This window comes from Notamacropus eugenii, chromosome 5, assembly GCF_028372415.1.
Source record: "Notamacropus eugenii isolate mMacEug1 chromosome 5, mMacEug1.pri_v2, whole genome shotgun sequence".
NCBI classification, from domain to species: Eukaryota; Metazoa; Chordata; class Mammalia; order Diprotodontia; family Macropodidae; genus Notamacropus; species Notamacropus eugenii.
The window spans coordinates 34,302,770-34,324,926 of record NC_092876.1 but is presented as its reverse complement, the minus strand read 5'-3'; the positions used below and the strand labels follow the sequence as shown (position 1 = coordinate 34,324,926).

Genomic DNA, 22,157 nt, shown 5'->3' with positions numbered 1-22,157 from the left:
TGAAAGTCCTCTATTTCCTTAAATATCCTTTTCCCCCCTGAAAGATTATATTCAATTTTGCTCTGTAGGTGATTCTTGGTGGTAATTCTAACTCCTTTGCTTTCTGGTATTTCATATTCTAAGCCTCTGGTTCTTTAATGTGGAAACTGCTAAATCTTGAGTAATCTTGCCTATAGCTCCACTATATTTGAATTGGGTTTTTTTTGGCTGATTGCAATACTTTCTCCTTGAGCTGTGAGCTCTAGAATTTGGCTGTGATGTACCTGGGAGTTTCCATTTGGGATCTCTTTCACGCAGGTTATGTGTGGATTGGTTCTAATATATCAAGGCAGTTTTCTTGAAAGATGTTGTCCAGGCTTTTTTTTTTTTCGGATCTTGACTTTCAGGTAGTCCAATAATTCTTATGTTATCTCTCCTGGATTTATTTTTTAGGTTAGTTATTTTTCCAATGAGAAATTTTACATTTTCTTCTATTTTTTTTTACATTTTGATTTTGTTCGATCATATCTTGATATTTATTGTTTAGGGAGTTATTTTCCTCAGTAAATTTTTGTATGTTTTCCCCCATGCTGTTGAATCCTTTTAAAATAATTCTTTTGTATTACCCTCATTTCTTTTCCCACTTTTTCTTCTGCTTCTCTAGTTTTCTTTTTAAACACCCTTTAAAGCTCTTCCAGGAATTCTTTTTGGGCCTGAGACCAAATTAGATTTTCCTTTGAGGATTCACATGTAGCAATTTTGACACTATTGTCCTCTTCTAAGTTTATGTCTTGATCCTCCTGCTTGTCACCATAGTAACTTTGTATCGTCAAGCTCTTTTTTGTTTGTTTGCTTTTGTTTGTTTGGGTTTTTTTCTGCCTTTTTTGTTACTTGGTGTGAGAGCTGGACTCTGTTCTTGCACTGTCCCAAGTCTTTTGTGCTGGGTCCCTGGGTCTGACTGCTGGCTCTCATTGGGCTTCAGGGCTTAGCTGCTTGCTTTCTTGACAGGGGAGGCTTTCCCTGTGGCTTGTACTGGGGGTAGTGGAGCCTTCCTGCTGGCCTCCCCTGGGTGTGAGGGTTAGCAGACTGCCTGCTCCAGGGGCTACAGCCTTGCTGCTGGGTTGCTATGGTAACAGAGTCTTTCTGGTGGCTAGCCCTGGGGGAGAGATTTTGTTGCTGGTCTGCTCCAAAGAGGTGGGACCCCTGCTGCTAGGTTGCTATGGAAACAGGGCCTCTCTTCTGGCATTACTCCTAGAGGAGTAATTTTGTTGCTGAGATATCTGAGGGATGAGGTTCTGCTGCTGGGTTGCTATAGAAACAGGGTCTCTGCTGGTAGGTCCCAGGGATGGGGATCTTGCTGCTGGCCAGCTCCATGGTGGGGCTTCACCGCTGGTCAGTAATGGGATTAAAGACTATTTGGTGGCTTGCACTGGGGTCTTGTTGTCTGCACTGACTGCTCACTTGCCTAGGGGGCGACTGACTTGTGGGAGGGGAGCTCTTGCTTGTGGATTGTCTCAGGCTTGGAGGCTTGCTGAGGGCCCCCTGCTGTGAGGCTGACTGCAGCTGCTCTTGGATCTCAATCCCCTCCTACCCTTTCCTGCTGGGCTGGTGAGCTGCTTCCCTGCTCCTACACCATTTCTGAGGCCATTCATTTTCTATTTGTTTGGAGGGGAATTTGGCATGGCTTCAGAGGATTCCTTACTCAGTCTTGTATCTTGTCACTAGATGTCCCCCACAAAAGAATTTTAAAAATGTTGTAAAGGTGTTAGGAACAAGCCAAGTCCTAAAGAAAAGACATGAAAAGACACCTCCCCAACCTTGGTGGAAGTTTGGCAGATATGGGAGTCCACAGGTCTGAGATTGTCTGTAATTATATTTTTCTCAGTATGCACTGATCAATTTTGCTGGATTAAAAAAAGAATTCTTTGTTTCAAGGAATGACTCTAGAGGGAAGTTATAGGGCAAAATGTATGTGATGTAAAAATAGAATATATCACAAAATATATTATTATTATTAAAATTGTATCTATCAAAATATGATATGGGGTATAGGCATCATCTCTATGTTATGAGGCACAGAAATCCCAGGAAAACCCTGGAGATTCTGTGTGTGGACATGACTGGAATTACTGTACCCCATAATGCAGAGGTTTCATAGGAAAGGTCCAACCATGGTCAGAGAAAATGTAAAAGTGCTAGATCCTGTATGGTTTGGGGCCATCAGGAAAGACTTCATGGTAGGAAAGGTGGAGATGAGAAGCAGGGAAGAGGAAGCATTGACTTTTAGAGATGGTGCGGGCAAAGCCAGGGAAGTGGGCAAATGAGCATGGTGACAGAATGTAGTTTGGTCCAGTTTGGTTGAAACTGGAAAGGAATATAAGCTAAGGCTAGAAAGGTAGATTGTGGAGGGCCTCAAAAGCCAGGCTAAGGCTTGGATCTTTTTTTACCCCTCCTTTGGGCAGTAGGGAGTTGGTGAAGATTCTTTAGCAGGGAAAGAAAGGGTGATCAGAGCTGTTCCATGAGATTACTTAGGAGGCGTGTGTGTAAGATGAATTAGACAAGAAAGATACTGTAGGCAGGCAGACCATTTCAGAGTCAGGAACTGACAGTCTATGCAAAAGGGGATGAGGGGTTAGGGGAGAGGGTGGAGAAGATATAAGAGATAGTGAGGAGGAAGACTCTCCCACAAGCACAGATGAGAAGTTGTTCACAGGTCATGGAGATGCCTGGGACCGCCCTCCCCTACACCCCACATCCTGCCCATACCAGCTCATCCTTCACTCAGTTGTCAAATTGATCTTCCTAAAGCTCAGGTCTGACCATGTCAGCCCCTCCTCAGTAAACTCCAGTAGTTACCTATGACTTGGAGGATCAAATCCCCTAGTTGACTTTCAAAGCCCTTTGCAATCTGACCTGTTCCTACTTGTCCAGTCTTTTTGCACTTTACTCTCTTCTATACATGCTGTGATCCAGTGAAACTCATTATTTGTCCTGTAAGACACTCCATCAGGGGCAGCAAGGTGGTGGAGTAGATAGAGCTCAGGCCCTGGAGTCAGGAGGATCTAAGCTCAAATGGGGCCTTAGATACTTTCTAGCTGTGCAACCCTGGGCAAGTCATTTAATCCCAAATTGCCTCCAAAAAAAAGGCACTCCATCTCCTGACTCCCTGCCTGTCCCTCATGATTGGAACTATCTCTCTCTGCCTCCTGATTTCCCTGGCTCCCTACAAATCTTGGCTAATGTCCTAACTTCTACCAGGAACCTTTCCCAGCCTTCCTTAACCTGGGTGTCTCCATGAGCTCCTTCAGAGTAGGAACTGGTTTGTTTCCTTTCTTTTTATCCTTAACACTTAGCACAGTGCCTAGTACGTATAATAATACATGACAAATTTATTTGAGTTGAAGGGCACATAACTACAGCCTTGGGAAAATGCTCTTGGGAGTCCAGGGCTGTAAGCAAATTGACCTTTCCTTAAAAGCTGTATCCCTCCTCTTCTCCCTCACCATCATGTCAGCTCAGACTCAATTTCTCAGATATACCATCTTGACATGGCATTCAAGGTCTTCTGCAGTCTTGGTATTGTCCCATTTTTTATTCATTCAACAAACATTTGTCAGGAAGACTTGAATTTTAATCAATCGATCAATAAACATCTATTAAGTGTCTACCATGTGCCTGGTATTCAGTTCTTGCCTGAGACATAAGATTTTTCGGCAAGTCACTTAAATCCTCTTATCCTCAGTCTTCTCATCTGTAAAATGGGGGTAGCAATAGCACCTACCTCCCAGGGTTGTTATAAGGACTAGATGAGATAACTTGTAAAGTTCTTTGTAAACCTTAAAGTTCTATATGAACACTTTCTGTTATTGCTGTGTGCCAGGCCTGGTGCTAGGTACTAGAGAAGGGGCTTCCAAGGACCTTATATTCTAGCAGGGTGCAACTGCTTATATAGGTAACAGACATAATCAGGGGAGGCTGGAGCCCCATCTGACACCCCCCCCCCCCAGCCTTCTGCTTTCCTCCTCTTTATATATTTTATGGTACAGTCAGATTGTGAAGGATGTTAAATGTCAACCTGAGGAACTTATATTGGTTCTTTGTAGAGGTAGAAGAAGGGGGTGTGGTCGGACCTGTGCTTTTGGAGGATCCCTTTGGTAGTTGTGTGGAGGATGGATCAATGGATTGGAGAGGGGAGAGAGAAATGTGAAGCACAGAACCCTCCACCTCCCCCCCTGCAATCTCAATAGGGCAAGGTGGGAGGTGATGAGTCCAATGAGGTGGCTGTGAGAATGCAGAGGAGGAGGGTTCCAGAGACAGAAATGACAAGAATCTGACATCCAACTGGGTAGGATGTGGGGTGAAGGAAAGTGAGCTCTTGAGGATAACCCAAAGATAGGAGTCTGGGTGTTGGGGGGGTTGGTGGAAACTTCCACCAATAATAAGCGACTACGGAGAGGGATAGGGGAGTAACTGAATTTTGTTTTGGACTTGTTGAGTTTGAAATACCCATCCAGTTGGACATCCAGTTGGAAATGTCCAATAGGTAGATAGTTGTGTGGTCCTGAAGCTCAGGATAGAGACTGACTATATGGACTGGGAATCTGCAGAGAGATCACTCTACAGTGAACTCTGTATAAGTAAAATATAGGCAGGATAAATCGGAGCAGAGCAGCAGAGGGAAGGTATCAGCATTGAGAGGGATTGAGCAGGACTTCTTGGAGTCGATGCGACTTCAGCTGAGACTTGGAGGAAGCCGAGAGGCAGAGATGAGAAGGGAGAGCATTCTAGGCAGAAAAGCTCAGTCTGGAGAGGGAGGTCTTCTGCCATCAGCGGGAAGGAAGTCAGCGTTCCTAGTTCGCAAAGTAGTTGAGGACTCCCCCACATGGGATCTCCAGCACCCAGCCCAAAGCCTGGAGCATCCTAATCACTTGTCCTCAGGAGACTCCAAGCTAGGAAATGTGAGAGTACTTAATGCAAGCTTGTGAACCTTCATTCAGAGCCTGCCTGCGTGTTCAGACAGATTCGGTTCCTGGCCTCTCCTCTGTGGTGTGTGTTCGTGTGCACGCGCGTGGGCATGTGTATGTGTGTGTGTGTGTGTGTGTGTATTTGTGTATGTATGTGTGTTGAAAAGGAGGACCCGCGTCTAATCCACCTGGAAGAATTATAGTTTACACGGAGTTTTGCTCGGAAAACATGGGCAGAGAGACAACCAGTTGTTCTAGGATTCCAAGTCTCCTGCGGTACTGCTAACCTGGATTCTAGGCTCCGCGTCCCGAGTCGCCTCAGTCCCGCCCCTCTCCCCCCTTCCCGCCCCCTCCGCTGTGTCTAGACCGGGTCCAGGGGGGTGTGGCCAGACGGGGGAGGGATCCTAGCTTCTCAAATACTCCACAAGTCGGTGGTGTACCTCACGCGAGGTGTAGCGATGGGAGTCGCTTGGGTTGTGGGTGCTTGGTGGGGTGTTTTCCTCCTGTGCCGGCGGGGCCAGGGTGAGGACCAGGTCCTGGGGCTGGATCGTTCAATCCCTGCACGCTGCGGGCCAGGACAGTTCGTGCTGCAGAAGGACAACGTCTTACGCTGCTGTAGCGTTTGCAACTCGAGTAAGAGAAGAAGGTGATGGGGTGAGGGAGGGAATGGGGAAGAGGGTCCCCGGGCCAGCGTGCCCCACCCTCGGACTGGGCTACGGCGGGCCCCGGGGGCAAGGTCTGTGTCACTTGATAGTGGAGGGTCGGTAGGTGGTATCTCCATTTTGGGGATTCGGAGGACAGAAAGGTTGGAGGCTCTGGGGGTTAGGTGAGGGGGTCTGGGGAGAAAGCTGCAGTAGGTTTCCTATCCCCATTCTCCTCGGCCTCTGCCCCGTCACCTCCCCAGCTCCTATTGGCCTTTCTCTTTGGCCACACTCAAGATATACTCCAACACCCTGGAGTCCAATTCTCCACCCACAGTCTTAGACCAGGACTTCAGTGTGTTGGAGTAGAGGCTTGTAGAAGACTGTTTTCATCCTTTGCTTCATTTCCCTGACACTCTGTTTGGTGCTTGGCGTGTATGTAGTAGGTGCTTAATATATGCTCCTTGAGTTGAAGTGTCAGAGCAATGCAGGTATTCCTCTTCTTCCAGAAAGCCTTTCCTGAGGATCAAAGTCAGGGATACACTGCCCTTGATCAGGGCTTGGGCTGGAGGTCCCCTGGACTGCTCACTGGCCCCAGACATCACCAGGCTGGGTGTGGCAATGCCCTAAGGGGAGCCCCCACTCTGACTGTGGGAGGGTGGTGGCATTTACCCAGGGTGTGGGTTGTGCGTGAGGGGAAGCCATTCCTTTGCTCAAGGGGAAAGATGGCTCGTGGGTGGATGAATGGGTGGTAAAGTGAGTTTGGGGGGATGATTTTTACCTACCATATGAGGAATGTGTGTGTGTTCTGGCAGAGGAAGAGTTCTAGAAATGGCATTTCATTAGGGTGGGTAAAATCGCTGTAGATAAATAGCTCAGCTCTCGCTTAGAGTTCTAGAGCATTTTGTAGGGGCATCAAGAGGTGAATGACTTGCCCAGGGTCGTGTAGGCCATTTTAAGATATGTCAGAGAAGAGATTGCGCCTAGGACCTCCTGACTCCAAGTCTTTCCCTCTCTCCACTGTTTCAGCTGACGTGCAAGAATGGCCGGGACTGGAAATGAGGAAACTAAGCCTGGAGGAGGAGAAATGAGAGTTGTGTTCATATATTTGAAAGATTGTCACCTAGAGGAGGAGTTAAACTTATTCAGCTTGGCCTCTGAGGACAGAATGAGGAACAGCGGGGGAAGGGGGACTCAGAAGAGAGTTGCACTGGGTCGATTTAGACCTGATGTTGTGGGGAGCAGTCTACACAAAGAATAAGTTGCCTGGAGGGGTGGTAGATGCTAGAACCCTCCCTTTGAAGGTTATCTTTTATCTACTCTGCAGTATGTTGTAGACTCCTTTTGATTTCCCATTTATTTGTTTTCTTCCCTCCCCTTTAGCATTTAAGCTTCTTGAGGGCAGAGGATGTCTTTGCCCTTCTCTGTGTCTACCAAGGTTAGTACATTACCTGGTGCAAAGCAAGTGATTCAGTAAATGAGGCTGCCATATGTAAAGCACTTTGCAAACCTAAAATGCTAGCTCTCAATGAATGCTTCTTGACTGTTTCATTGATTGATGGATTTCCTCAGGGAGGTTAAATGACCACTTGACAGTCAGAGAATGGGATTGTCCAAGGGAGTACTGGTCAGGTTCAGGTTAGATTGGATGGCCTCTGAGGTCCCTCTATGAGGGGCAACATGCTTTAGTGGATGATGTTAGACCTGGGGTCAAGAAGACCTGGGTTCAGATCTCACCTCAGACACCAGCTGTGTGACTCAGCAAGACACTTTGTCCTTCTAAGCCTCAGTTTCCCCATCTCTAAAATGAAGGGGGTGGGCTTCCAAAGTCATTTTGTGAGTCTCTGTGTGACTTGCAGCGGTCTCCAAGGCACCTGGTCCCCTAGGTCTAAGAAGGGGCTGGCCCTGCCCCTGCCCCTGCAGACGTACCCTAGTGCCTCGTACTTTTGTTCTCAGGTACCAGGCCATGCCTGTCTGACCAGCTGAAAGGCTGTACCTGTGCCACGCCTGGAGAGTTCTGTGGGGATTCGGAGTGTAAAAGCTGCAAGAAACACACGTGCTCCCCCGGCCAGCAGGTCCTCCTCCTCGGTGAGCATTGACACACGGCCGCACTCCTCTCGAGGACGCAGTGCTGATCACTTTTGCACTCTGCTCCCCATTTTCTGCTTTGTGACTTATGCATGCTGGGCCTGCAGCCTCTACCCACACCCAGGCATGGGAACTCAGGGGGTGCTGGAACAGGCAAGAGGTGAAGGGCAAAACTTTTGAAAAGAAGCCAGCTAAGAATAGATACCCAAGCCAGTTTAACTGGAGTGATCCGTGAGCATTTAGGAAGTGCCTGCTGTATACTGACACCATGCCAAACACTAGGGACACAAAGACCAAAGAGAAACCCTCAAGGAATTTATATGTAAGCAATTATTAAGTACCTACTGTGGGGAAAGTCGGTCATTTTATGGCCCTTTACAACCTGGCTTTTCCAACTGTGTTTCTTATAATTCTCTATCCCATTTCCTCCAACCCAGACAAATCAGTTTAATGCTCCCATCCCAGAACTCAACATTCCATCCCCTAGGTCTATATATCTGCACATGCTGGCATCCACTAAGGAGGCAGTGTGGTACAATAGAAAGGGCATTCACTCTGGAGTCAGAGAGCCAGAGTCCAACTCCTGCCTGTGACTTATTACCTCAGGCAAGTAACTCCATGCTCCCATGCCTCAGTTACCCCCTCTGTAAAATAAGGGGTTGGATCCTTGGATCCTATTCTATACTCTCCCCTCATCGCCACATCTTTTCAGAAGTTTTTCTAGCTTCCCCATCATCTTTCAGATTACATTGCCTATACTTAGGAGCATAGACTTTTAGACAGGGTTACACATTCTTCAGCTCAGAGCTGAAAGGGACCTAAGAGTCAATTTTACAGGCATTTATTAAGCTCCTACTATATTCCAGGCACCATGTAAACAGTGCCTGACTTTAAGGTGCTCACATTCCACTGGGGGGACATCACTACAATTTGAGGAGCAAGAAGATGGAATGACTTGGCTAAGGCTTCCTGTGGGAGGGAGACCCTGATATGAATGGATTTAAGAGGTAAAGTGAAGGCACGGAGTGTAATATAGACACAAGGGGCAGACTCTGCAAAGATGTGGTGACAGGAAATGAAATGCTGAGTTTAGGGAACAGCAAATGCACTGGTTTGTCTGGAACTTAGAGCTTTCTAGTCCTGCTGCTTAATTTGATACATGAGGAAAATGAGACCTACAGACTTGCCGGGGCCACACAGCCAGTAAGTGACAAAGCCAAGATTTGAACCCCAGTCCTTTAAAGTGAGTCCCTTGCTTTACCCATAATCCCTCACTCTGGGTGGGTTTTCTGTCTCCAGTGCGGGGTAAGCAGATTGAGGGGCAAGGAGTAGGTGGCCAAACTGCTGACTCTAAGTTCAGTGCTTGCTCTTTCTAATATAACACACTACACTCTACACGTTTTCTCCCCCAAAGGACAGGGACATCTCACAGCAGACATATCATAGATAGTTGTGGACTCGGAGGCACTAGGATGGACTGGGGATGCAAAGATAGAACAGCCCAGGTGCTGGCCTCAGGAAACTGACAATCTGATGGGGGTGGAGTGGGGGGGTGGGAGGGGTTTATGTGTGGGAGGATGAGACAGAGAAAATCCATCAATTTTTTTGTGTGTTTCATCCCTTCCCTTTTTTTAATGTTTATTTATTTGTTTTTAGTCTTAAACATTCATTTCCACAAAATTTTGAATTCCAAATTTTCTCCCCATCTCTACCCTCCCCCACCCCATAACACCTTGCATTCTGATTACTCCTTCCCCCAATCTGCCCTCCCTTCTATCACACCCCTCCCTTCCCTTATCCCCATCTTCTCTCTTTTCTTGTAGGGCAAGATAGATTTCTATACCCCATTGCCTGTATTTCTTATTTCCCAGTTGCATACAAGAACAATTCTCAACATTCGTTCCTAAAACTTTGAATTCCAACTTCTCTCCCTTCTTTCCTCCCCACCCATCCCCACTGAGAAGGCAAGCAATTCAATATGGGCTATATATGTATAGTTTTGCAAAAGACTTCCATAATAGTCATGTTGTGTAAGACTAACTATATTTCCCTCCATTCTATCCTGCCCCCCATTTATTTTATTCTCTCTTTTGACCTTGTCCCTCCCCAAAAGTGTTTATTTCTAATTACTCCTTCCTCCCATTTCTCCCTTCTATCATCCTCCCCACCCCACTTCTCCCCTTCTCCCCTACTTTCCTGTTGTGTAAGATAGATTTTCAAACCAAATTGAGTGTGCATGTTATTCCCTCCTTAAGCCAAATGTGAAGAGTAAGCTTCCCTTTTCCCCTCTCATCTCCTCCCTTTTCTCCTCCATTGAAAAAGCTTTTTCTTGCCTCTTTTATGAGAGATAATTTCCCCCATTCCATTTCTCCCTTTCTCTTCCCAATATATTCCTGTATCACCCTTTAATTTCATTTTTTAAAATATCATCATTTCTTATTCAACTCACCCTGTGCTCTCTGTCTGTATATATACGTGTGTGTGCATGTGTGTGTGTGTGTGTGTGTGTGTGCGTGTGTGTGTAATCCCTCCAACTACCCAAACACTGAGAAAAGTCTTAAGAGTTACAAATATTATCTTTCCATGTAGGAATGTAAACAATTCAACTTTAGAAGGTCCCTTATGATTTCCTTATGATTTCTCTTTCCTGTTTACCTTTTCATGCTTCTCTTGATTCTTGTGTTTGAAAGGTAAATTTTCTATTCAGTTCTGGTCTTTTCATCAAGAATGTTTGAAATTCCTCTATTTCATTGAATGACCACTTTTTCCCCTGAAATATTATACTCAGTTTTGCTGGGTAGGTGATTCTTGGTTTTAATCCTAGTTCCTTTGACTTCTGGAATATCATATTCCAAGCTCTTTGATCCCTTAATGTAGAAGCTACTAGGTCTTGTGTTATCCTGATTGTATTTCCACAATACCCAAATTGTTTCTTTCTGACTGCTTGTAATATTTTCTCCTTGACCTGGGAAGTCTGGAATTTGGCTACAATATTCCTAAGAGTTACTCTTTTAGGATCTCTATCAGGAGGTCATCAGTGGATTCTTTCAATATTCATTTTATCCTCTGGTTCTAGACTATCAGGGCCATTTTCCTTGATAATTTCATGAAAGATAATGTCTAGGCTCTTTTTTTGATCATGGCTTTCAGATAGTCCCATAATTTTTAAATTATCTCTCCTGGATCTATTTTCCAGGTCAGTTGTTTTTCCAATGAGATATTTCACATTATCTTCTATTTTTTCATTCTTTTGGTTTTGTTCTGTAATTTTTTGATTTCTCATGAAGTCGTTGACTCCATTTTCTCCATTCTAATTTTTAAAGAACTATTTTCTTTAGTGAGCTTTTGAATCTCCTTTTCCATTTGGATAATTCTGCTTTTTAATGCGTTCTTCTCCTCATTGGCTTTTTGGACCTCTTTTGCCAGTTGAGTTAGCCTATTTTTCAAGGTGTTATTTTCTTCAGCATTTTTTTGGGTCTCTGTTAAGCAAGCTGTTGACTTGCTTTCCATGATTTTCTTGCATTGCTTTCATTTCTCTTCCCAATTTTTCCTCCACCTCTCTTACTTGATTTTCAAAATCCTTTTTGAGCTCTTCCATGGCCTAAGATCACTGCATATTTATTTTGGAGGTTTTGGATGCAGAAACCTTGACTTCCTCTGATGGCATGCATTGTTCTTCCTCATCTGAAAGAATAGAAGAAAATTCCTGTTCACCAAGAAAGTAACCTTCTATGGTCTTATTTTTTCCCCCTTTTTTGGGCATTTTCCCAGCCAGTTACTTGACTTTTGAGTCCTTTGTAAAGAGGAGGGTATACTCTGTAGACCTGTAAGTTCTCAGTTCTTCCAAGGTGGCACATTCAAGGGAGAGGAATTTACTCCTCTCCTGGTCTGTGCACTGGTCTGCGAACAACCAAAAACTTTTCTGCCCAGAATCTGTGAGTAGAATTCCCTCTCCACAACTGCCTCCAGCTCCACTGCACCAGTACTCCTCCTCACCCCAGGGCCATGCTCAGGGCTAAGATTCAGATCAGCTGCTCAATTCCCACAGGAGCTTTAGACAGAGTACTCCAAAAATGGACAATGCTGTCTCAGTGGCTGCTGCTGGTGGTCCAGATCCACGTTCCCCTGTCCTGGGTGAAAGAGCTGTTTCACTGACCTTTGAAGCTGTCCTTGGCATTTGTGGGTTGAGCAGTGTGGGAATTGTTGCTGCTGGTGGTGCCCTGAGGCCTGTTTCCGGTCCTGTCACTGCTGTGCTGTGCAGCCCACACAGGGCTGCGATCCGCTCCATGCCCAGTAGATCCTTTCTGTCAGCCTTTCAGGCTGATCCGCTCCATGCCCAGTAGATCCTTTCTGTCAGCCTTTCAGGCTGATCCGCTCCATGCCCAGTAGATCCTTTCTGTCAGCCTTTCGGGCTGATCCGCTCCATGCCCAGTAGATCCTTTCTGTCAGCCTTTCGGGCTGATCCGCTCCATGCCCAGTAGATCCTTTCTGTCAGCCTTTCGGGCTGATCCGCTCCATGCCCAGTAGATCCTTTCTGTCAGCCTTTCGGGCTGATCCGCTCCATGCCCAGTAGATCCTTTCTGTCAGCCTTTCGGGCTGATCCGCTCCATGCCCAGTAGATCCTTTCTGTCAGCCTTTCGGGCTGATCCGCTCCATGCCCAGTAGATCCTTTCTGTCAGCCTTTCGGGCTGATCCGCTCCATGCCCAGTAGATCCTTTCTGTCAGCCTTTCAGGCTGATCCGCTCCATGCCCAGTAGATCCTTTCTGTCAGCCTTTCAGGCTGATCCGCTCCATGCCCAGTAGATCCTTTCTGTCAGCCTTTCAGGCTGTCTTGGGATGGAAATCTCCCTCACTCTCTTGTTCTGTGGCTTCTGCTGCTCTAGAGTTTGTATTCTTTGGGCTATGTAGGGGAGCTTCTACAAGTCTGTCTTTCTACTTTGCCATCTTGGCTCCACCCCTTCAATCTATCACTTTTTTCTGAGGGTGGAGAGAGGGATCTAGGAAGACCTCCTGGAAGTGTCATCTTACTTCAAATTTAAAGGAGTGACCATGAGGGGAGAGGGAAGAGGGGAGACTGTTTTAGCTCAGGAAGATGCTGAGAATAAAATTTTGGGGATGGGAGCAGGTTGGTGAAGGACAAGGGATGGAAGTGGTCCAGGACTAGGACCTGGACTAAGTCAGGGAGGGAGGGTGATTAGGTTTGATTATTTGCTTGAAGCCAGATTATAGACGTCTTGAATGCCAAGGTCAGAAATTTATGCATTATTTGCAAAGCAACGAAGAGTCCCTAAAAGATCATGAGCAGATGAGACACCTAGTTAGAACTAGGGGGTGAGGGGCTTCTGTGGACAGCAAGACAGAATGTGGGCTGGGCTGGGGCACCACCAGAGGTAAGGAGAACATCCAGTTGGACTAAGGAGAAGCAGCTGGAGAGGCTGGGGGAGGTGTGGACCTGGGGCCATCTCATAAGCTCCAATTGATTCATGGAACGTCTCTAGGAAGATGGCTTTCATGTCAGCTGATTTGAATTTTCCACATCATGGATTCTCTGCATTCTAGTGTTCTCCGTCAACCTACTCTCATATTCCTTATCATATATTGTAACATTGAATATCAATACTTTCTAATATTCTAGAGCACATTCTATATATTGTATAGCAATGTATTCTAATATTCCATAGCATATTTTCTAATAGAACATAATATTCTATTTATCTTTTAAAATAGTTCATATACTATATTCCAGATATGCTAATATCCTATATATCAATCTATGCTGATATTCTATGTCCTATATATTCTAGTATTGTGTACATGCTAATATTTGACATCATATATTCTATTTTATTTAATGTTATACATAAATCTATTCTAATATTCTATAATATATTCCATATATCCTTATATATGTCCGATTCAAATAGTCTATGTTACATATTCTATATATTCTAATAATCTATATCAATCTATCCTAATATCTTACATTGTAATATTCTATGTCAATCTAATAGTCTATATAACATATTCCATATAGTTTAATGATCTTTATCAACTTATTCTAATATCTTACATTCTATATCAAGGTATTCTAATAATCTATGTCATATATTCTAATATTCTATATAAAACTATTCTAATAATCTGTTATATTCTAATAATTGATAGCAATCCATTCTGATAGTCTATATATCATATATTGTAGTATTTTATTGTTCTTTTCTAATACTCTGTCACACTATACATTCTACTATTCCATATTGATCTGTTTCTCTAATCCCTCTTCTGAGTCCTAAATTCAGTTATCCAGCTCATTGTGTCCAAAGTAGAACTCACTGTATTTCACTCTGAATCCATTTCTCCTCCAGATTTCTTCTTTTGTTGTCTGGCACATAGTAAGGGTGCTTATTAGATGCTCGTTGACTGACTGACTGACTGACTGGTGACCCCACCTCCTTTCAGTCCCTTGCCTTCATACTCTTGGAGCCAGTCATCCCTGCTTCTTGCTTTCCCTTGGTCAGCCTCCTGCCCATCCACTGCCAAATCAGGTCCATTCTCAGCACCTTTTATATCCATCCCCTGCTTTGTGCTGACATGGCCTCTTCCCTAGTTCTTGTCCTCACCCTCTCTCTCCTAGACTGTGAAAATCTCTTTCACATTGCTGTACTTCGGGTAGTTTCCCTCACCATCCCATCTCCCACACTGCTACCAAGATGTAGACTTGACGCTGTTGTTGCTCTGTTCAAAAATCTTCAGTGGAGACTCCTCACTCTGTCATTTTCATCCTTCCATTATTTGGCTTCCAACCTCTTTTTCCTATGGCATTATTTCCCTTCACACAATCTTTGTTTCAGCCACAGTAACTATTCTCACTAATCAGTGTGTTATTTCCCATCTCTGGGCCTTTGCATTAATTGTGCCCCCTCACCTGAAATAAAATTTTGAGGATGGGAGAAGATTGGTGAAGGACAGGGGATGGAAGTGGTCCAGGACTAGGACCTTCTTTCCTCCCCTCTATCTCTTAAAATCCCTAGTTTCCATCAAGATCCAACTCAAATACCACCTCCTATGGGGACTTCCATTCTCAATCCTCTTTCTGTCCTGATAATATTTTTCTTTATTCATTTATATGCACATGGTGATTCTCCCAAGTAGAATGGTAGTTCCTGGAAGGCAGGGGCTATTTGCCTTTGTATCGCTAGCACAGAGCACAGTGCCTGGTATGGAAGAAGTACTTAATAAGTATTTATTAAATTGGATTGTGGGATGTATGAGAAAGAATCAGTCAGAGGTGAATTAAAGCAATGGTGAATTCTGCAATGGTGAAGGCAGACAACATTAACTTGTAGCTAACCCTGTAGCATTATGATGTTTTCCAGGGGCCCTCAACTACTTAAGAGTAAAAGTCAGTCAGAAACAATCCTTCAATAAGCATTTATTAAGCACCCACTGTATACTAGCAGTGTGTTAGGGGGTCAAGGATAAAAGGGCAAAAACTAAAGCAGTTCTAGACATTAAGGAGTTTACATTGTAACTGGAAAGACATGGATGTAAAAGTAGAGAAGAAACCCAAAATACAAACAAAGTAAATTTAGTATAAGGTGAGATTGTTTTTTGGAGGGGGTGTATGTAGAGAAAGGGATGGGATAAATCACTAGTAGCGAAGGGGATCAGAAGCTGAGCTTTGAAGGAAGCTAAACAGTCTACAAGGCAAAAATGAGAAGGGAGACCTCTCTAGAAGCGGGGGACAGCCAAGGCAAAGACGGGAGATGAGAACAGCAAGGAAATCAGTTTGATTGGAATGTAGAGTGTGTGAGGAGTCATGGATCGCAAGTCTGGAAAGCTAGGTGGGACCCAGACTGTGGGGGTCTTCAATACCCCACAGAAGCTTTGTGATTTGTCCTTCAAGTAATGGGGAATTGCTGACATTTTGTGAATAGGGGAGTGACTTGGTCAGACCTGCCCTTTGGCAGCCGAGTGGACGCTGGATTGGAGAGAAGAGAGGCTAGAGGCATGTAAGAGGCTCATCCAGCAGTCCAGGTAGGAGGGGGAAGGGCAGGTCAGAGGTCATGGACATGATCTACTTTGGGCAGTGCCAAGAGCCCGCTAGTGTGGGAGGATGGTAAGGTGCTATGGTTGGGGCAGTATAACCAGACGCGTGTTTGTATATAGGTATAAAGATAGATAGGTGGATGAATAGATTAGATAGAGACATAAAGAGATAGATAGGATGGTTAGATAGAGATACATGTATATATAAACATGCACATATGCATAAAGATATACATACATATACACATGCATACACATAAACATGTGTGTGCACTTATGTGCACACAACAGCATGTATGCATATGTATGTGTGTACACATGTATAGACACTCAGCCACATCCACAGTGTGAGGCACATATATGTGTACACATATATAGACACATATACACATATTTCCACACACCCCTGCATACACACATATGTACCATAATATCCATTATCTCTTGACTACTGCACCCTGCTTTTCCAGTGGTGGTCATGGCCATAAAGGCACGTCTTTCATTCCCTTGGGCAGACTCGTCTGGACAGAGAGGGACATGTCCCCTCCCCCATCTCTCCCTCCACCACCGTCCTTCCCAACCATCTCTAACTCTTTCTGTCCCCAGGGAAGTTTCTTTTCAGCTTTGGTTGCAAGGACTGTGAATTTGGCACCTACTCAGATGGCATCGATGGCCAATGTCTGCCCTGGACCGAGTAAGTTGGGAGTGAGAGGTCTCCCAAAGGCACAGTGAGCTGGAATGGCTCAGGGCTAGAGACTTTCTGGCTCTTGCCCCTTGTGCAGACACCAGTAAAGGGGACTTGGGCTCCAGGCAGCCCCAATTCAGAGCCCAGGTTCTGCTGACTTAGGCTACCGCCCTAACAGCATCTGCTCAGCATGGGGCCTCAGAGGCTGAGAAAGCCCTAGGGGAGGAGGTGGGAAGTCACTCAGCTAACAGCCCCTGATCCATCAGCAGAAGCAAGGTTTGCAGGAGTGGGACAGCTTGGCGTTTATCTTTCCAGCATCCATGCAGTCTCCTCCCCTTGTGACTGATAGCATTTTAAGATGGGTGGGGCTGGGGCAGAGGTGACACCCTGTAGCTTTGTAGAGAACAAGGCTTCCCTGTGGAAATGGGGGATAGAAACCCCCAACCTGGTCTCGCCGAGGCTGTAGCCTAAACAAACTTGTCTTCTGTCTCTGTGTTTGAGTTACAGCTGCGCCAGGGAGGGATTTCTCACTGTACGACCAGGGAACAGAACCCATAATGTGCTGTGTGGTATGGCTCCACTTCCAGGATCAGGATCCGGTATTCTCCCTCCTCCCTCCCATGCCCTTCTCCTTAAAAGCCCCTCTCCCCAGGCACACACGTCAGGATGGCTGCACCCTCTTTGATCTCGCCCATGCCCTGACCTGCAGCCTCTGGGTCTGAGTAATTCAATCCACTAGCATTTTTTAAAGCACTTACTGTGTGTCCAGCAGCCAAGCCGGCCTCTAGAGACGCAAAGTGCAGTGGGCTCCGTCCTCCAGGTGCTCACATTCTCCTGGGGCTGGGGGTCGGGGTTGGGGGAGATAGGTGTTTACAGAGAAGTAAAACCTATAAAGTCATTTCAGAAGGGTGCCCACTGCCTTGGGGTAGCATGAAGGGCTCTCTGTAGGAGGCAGCGCCTAGGCTGTATGATGAAGGAAGCTAAGCATTCTACTGGGGGCAGGGTGAGGAGGGTGAGCGTTGTAGGCATGGGGGGCCATCAGTGCCCAAGGCACCAAGGCAGGCGAAGGAACGTGGTGTAGAACGCAAAACTAGCAAGCCAGTTCGATTGGAATAGAAGGAATGGAGATGGAACCCCATGAAAGGCAGATGGGGGCCAGATTAGGGAGGGTTTTCAATGTCAGGCTGAGAGAGGCTGGGTCTTATCCTAAGGTGATAAGGAGATTTTTTTAAAATAGGAGAATGACATGTTCAGAACTAGCAACGGTATTGGCGTAATAGAGAGAGAGGTGGCCTCAGGGCCAAGGAGGTCTGGGTTCAAGTCCAGCCAATGATACATACTGACTTTGAGATCTTGGGCCAATCATTTAACCTCTCAGTGACCTAGGCAATTCATTCTCTAAGATTTTTGAGTTGCAGTGGTGTTGACCTGCACTGGTAGATGGTGTTTTCTCACCTGGGAGTTCCCTAAATCAATGAAGTCTTAAGTTCAGTCCTTATGCCTAATCTGGCTACAGACGAGGGTTGGCGTGCATCTTTGGGTGTCCCTCTCTGTTGTGCCTCTTCCCCCCCAAACTCAGAAAGTCTCATGAGCCCTGTTCCTGCAGGTCCCTCCAATTCCTACAGCATCCCTGTGGCCATCCTGACAGGCTTAGCAGCTATCACCTTCATGCTCGTCATTCTCCAGTTGGTCCTCCACATCTGGTGGGTGAAGAAGGCGCCCTGCACCAAGGATAGAGGTCAGTCCTGCTGGAGATGGAGAGGAGGGTGGTGGTGCCTCACTGTCCCCCAAACTGCCAGCCTTCAGCCAAGTCCCTTCCCAATTTCCACCTCAATTGTGGGCTGGGCTGTGAGTTTGGGGGAAGCCCCAGAGACTGGTGCCTCTGTCACCCCACTCAGAAAACCCAACAGCCTCGAATTTGGCTGACCCTTCCTGGCCTCTTCCTCCCCCTGCAATCCTGGCCTACCTGACCTTTAGGAGTAAAAGTGCCCCCCCCAGGTCCTCCCTGGTCAAGGCAATCCTCCCAGCAGTGACCCCAGGGCTCACCTTCCTTCCTCTCTCCAGAGTCCATCTTGCCCCTGGGACCTGGGTTCCCTGATGACATTGGCAACTGCCCTTTCCCGGAGGAGGAGTGGGGGGAGAAGACAGCAGAGGACAAGGCCCAGATGGGTCATCCATGGGTATAAAGGCACTCCCCTGACTCTCAAGCTGGCCACAGTCTGGAACTTTGAAGGGGGTACCCCAGAGACACAAGCAGAGAGGCCAGCTTCCCGTCTCTTAGACCCCTCTTCCCACCTACCTGAAGCTGCCATTTGTTCTGGCTAAGGACAAGGTCAGCGCACCACAAGTAAAAGCCCCTAGAATGTGAGATAGTTGAAAGGCCTTGGACCAGCCCAGTGGAAACCAAGCCACGATCCCGGATCTGGACCCAAGACTGGAGCTTCACAAAGACAGCATCAGGATTGGGAAGATTGGTGTGACAACACCCCGATTCAGACCCTGGCGCCAAAGAAGAGGAGGAGGAGGGAGAAGATTGGGAGAGTCAGCCCTCTGGCAGCTTAGACTGTGAATATATCAACTTCCCAAAGTGGATGTGTAATAGGACCCCAGCGGGCTGGACTCCAGACATGATATTTCTTCTCCCACTTCTGGACCTTTGCCTGAGCTGTTCCCCCATGCCTGGAACGTTCTTCCACCTTTTGTAATTCCTTTTATTGCAGCTTTTAATCAATCATATCCAAATCTTCACGATCCCATGGGGAAGGGAGTTTCTTGGCAAAGATACAGGAGTAATTTGCCATTTCCTTCTCCAGCTCTTTTTACAGATGAGGAAACTGAGGCATGCAGGGTTAAATGTCTTGCCCAGGGTCACACAGCTGGTATGTGTCTGAGGTCAGATTTGAGTTCAGGTCTTCCTCACTCCAGGGTGGCCTCCTGCTTACCTTCAAAACACAGAGTACTGGACTATGGGCTCAAGGAGGAGCTTGTTTGGGCCTTATAATGACAGACTGAATGATCTCTAGCCCTATCTAGCTTCATCTTTTTTGTTGGCCTTAGCATGTAGTTGAGTCAAATTCCACTTCCTGAGGAGCAGTTGAATGTGGAATGTTGGTGGACCTATGGCTAGGAAGCTAAGTAGGATAGTTCAGAAGATCTGAGTTCAAGTCCTGCCTCTGACACATTATATGATTCTGGGCAAATCATTTCACCCTTCTCAGACTTAGTTTTCCCATCTATAAAATGCAGATATTAATAGCACCTACCTCGCGGGATTATTGTGAGGATTAAATGAGATGATCTATGTATAAAGATGTTGCAAGCCATGAATAGCTGTTACTAAGCTTAAATAGTTATTATCAGTAGGTGTCCAGTCGTTGGGATGTTCACTTTCTCCTTTGTCAGTTTCTGCGGCACAAGCTTCCCTCCCGGTGAGGAAAATTCCTCCCCCAGGGCTGCTCTGATGGTGCTTGGAGTGCTCCCAGACTGCTCCCTTTCTGCCTTCTGCATTGTGGGCACACTTTGCTTTGCAAGGGAGAAGAACCCCTGGACCCATTCCCTAGCAGCCCCCCTCTTCCTCTGAGCTCCTTTCCTTCTCTTAGAAGAATAATCATTCATTCATAGAACACTTGGCCGTTTGTACTTTCTTGTCTCATCCTCTTAGCCCTGGTAGTGTGGGGTTGTCTTTCTGCACCCTGCCCCACTCTTTCCAATTTCCTCAATATAAGGGGCATCCAGGTGAAGAAACTCCCTCCACTTCTGCCACTTATAGCTGGTTTACATGGCTGAGATATAATCTTATAACCCTAATCTTCTTGGCTCCAAGGCTGGGTTATTACCCCCTGTGCATGCTACCTCTGTGGGCATGCTGACTGCATTTTATAGGTAAGGAAAGGGAAGGTATCTAGTGAGTGCTGGGGAAGCTGCATTTGAATGCAGATCTCACGCAATCTAAAGCCTCCCACTTTGCCCACGACTTGCTGTGATCTCTTTTCTGTCCTTTGTTCCTTCGAGAATCTTTCCTTCCTCCCGGCCCTCGCAGCTCAGGTGACTGTCCTCCCACTAGGCTTGGCCTGGGTCTCCAAGCCCTCAGGGAGTCGACAGTTAAGTGCCATTTCTGCCTTTCTAATATTTCTCTCAGGAGTCTCCCTCCCTCCACTCATGAGGTTCAGAACCTCACTACCTTTCACCGGGACTACCTCGATGGCCCATAGGTCCATTAAAACCAATGGGTTCAAAACAACTCGTCTTTAATTGCTTCGAGTCTCACGGAGGCAATTTGGGAGAGTGGAAAGAATGCTGGTTCTGAAGCTAGAGGCTTGGCTTCCAATTCTGACTCTTCTTTTTACAACCTGTGTGACCCTGAATAAGTCACTTCTCTGATGCATGAGAAAAAGTGTTGGGTTTGGAGTCCGAGCATCTGGGGTTGAATCCCCCTTCTGTTTCTTCCTACCTATGTCACTGGGAGCCAGTTAGTTGGGCCCTCTGGGCTTCAGTTTCCCCATCTGTAAAATGAGGGGATTGGACTAGATGGTTTCTATGGTCTTTTCCAGCCCTAAGTCTATAATCTTATGTCCGTTCTTCAACCCATCCTCACCAAAGTGATTTTCTTAAAGCCCAGGTCTGACTGTGTCACTCACTTTCCTGGTCAGTAAACTTCGGGGGTTTCCCATTGTCATTAGGATTGTAGATCTTTTTGGCTTCATGACATGGCCCCAACACCCCTTCTTTTCACACTATATGATCACGCCATATCAGCCCTTCTGCTCTTCCTCCTGCGTGACATCTCGTTTCCCCTTTCCAGGTGTTCACACTGACAGTACCCTACGCCTGGAGTGCATTCCCTTCTCCTCCTCTCTGCCTCTTCCAACCCCTCACTTCTTTCAGAACTCTACTCAAGCACCACCTTCTACAGGAATCCCTTCCTGATCCCTTCAGTTCCTAGTGGTCCTCCCAACCAAATTATTGCGTATGTATCTTGTTTATATTTCTACATGTGTTTTCTGTCTCCCAGATAGACTAAAACTTCCTTGAGGAAAAACATACATTCACTTTTGTATCTGTATCCCTAGCAGCAAAGCCAGTGTAAATAATAAATGCGTTTGTCCTATCTTCTGCCTTACTGTGTGCTAAAGTAGAATTTCAGCTCTGCCACTGTGTATGATCTTGGGCCATTTGCTTCTCCCCCATGGGGCTTGGTTTCCCCGCTGTGGGTAAAATTAAGAGATTACCCCCGATGTTGGTCTCTGAGGTCCCTTCCAGCTGGGGTTCTCTGGCCCCTGGCCTTGGGGACCCTTCCAGAACCTTGGTTCAGATTCTGTGGCCTTATTTTTCTCTCTCTAACCCATGGGATGTGCAGGAAATACAGAGTCCCCTTGAGCCCAGGCTCCAAGTCCTGCCTTGAAGTCCCTCCACTTGAGGCTCTGTTTCCACCTAAGGGGCAGCTCCCCATGACACTATCTTGTAGAACTTCAGCCAAAGCTTGGGGGAATGAATGTGTGATATCACTGGGGAGGGGTAGAATTGCCCATGGGTGGCAAGGGCGGGCCCAGGTGGCAGCAAGCAGAGACTCGCCTGGAGAGGGAAGGGATTTGTTTTCCGTGTCCTGGTTGGTACCTCTGTAGGCCTGGGAGGAGGTAGAGGGCGGGGGAAGGGGCTGCTGTGAAGGATGGAGTCTCCTTTCTGTCATTAGGGAGCTCTCAGGTTGAGGGAGGGATAGATATGATCTCTGCCCCCAAGGAACTCCTCATTATA

The 22,157-nt window shown here is 46.4% G+C and overlaps 1 protein-coding gene across 1 annotated transcript; it reads left to right on the top strand.

Moving 5' to 3' along the window:
- Positions 1-5,351: 5,351 nt before the first annotated feature.
- TNFRSF18 (TNF receptor superfamily member 18) lies at positions 5,352-21,515 on the top strand. Its single transcript, XM_072608447.1, has 6 exons — positions 5,352-5,576; positions 7,541-7,672; positions 16,328-16,415; positions 16,914-17,005; positions 18,013-18,144; positions 18,471-21,515. Exons 1-6 carry the CDS (start codon positions 5,402-5,404, stop codon positions 18,590-18,592), a joined length of 741 nt encoding a protein of 246 aa, XP_072464548.1. The 5' UTR covers positions 5,352-5,401; the 3' UTR covers positions 18,593-21,515.
- The last annotated feature ends 642 nt before the right edge of the window (positions 21,516-22,157 follow it).

What these genes read in the sequence shown, in the direction of transcription:
- TNFRSF18 (XM_072608447.1), top strand. Translation starts at nt 5,402, where the DNA reads ATGGGAGTCGCTTGGGTTGTGGGTGCTTGGTGGGGTGTTTTCCTCCTG. An exon ending in CAATGTCTGCCCTGGACCGA is followed by an intron (nt 16,416 to 16,913) that starts GTAAGTTGGGAG and finishes TTTGAGTTACAG; the next exon opens with CTGCGCCAGGGAGGGATTTC. An exon ending in GCCCTGCACCAAGGATAGAG is followed by an intron (nt 18,145 to 18,470) that starts GTCAGTCCTGCT and finishes TCCTCTCTCCAG; the next exon opens with AGTCCATCTTGCCCCTGGGA.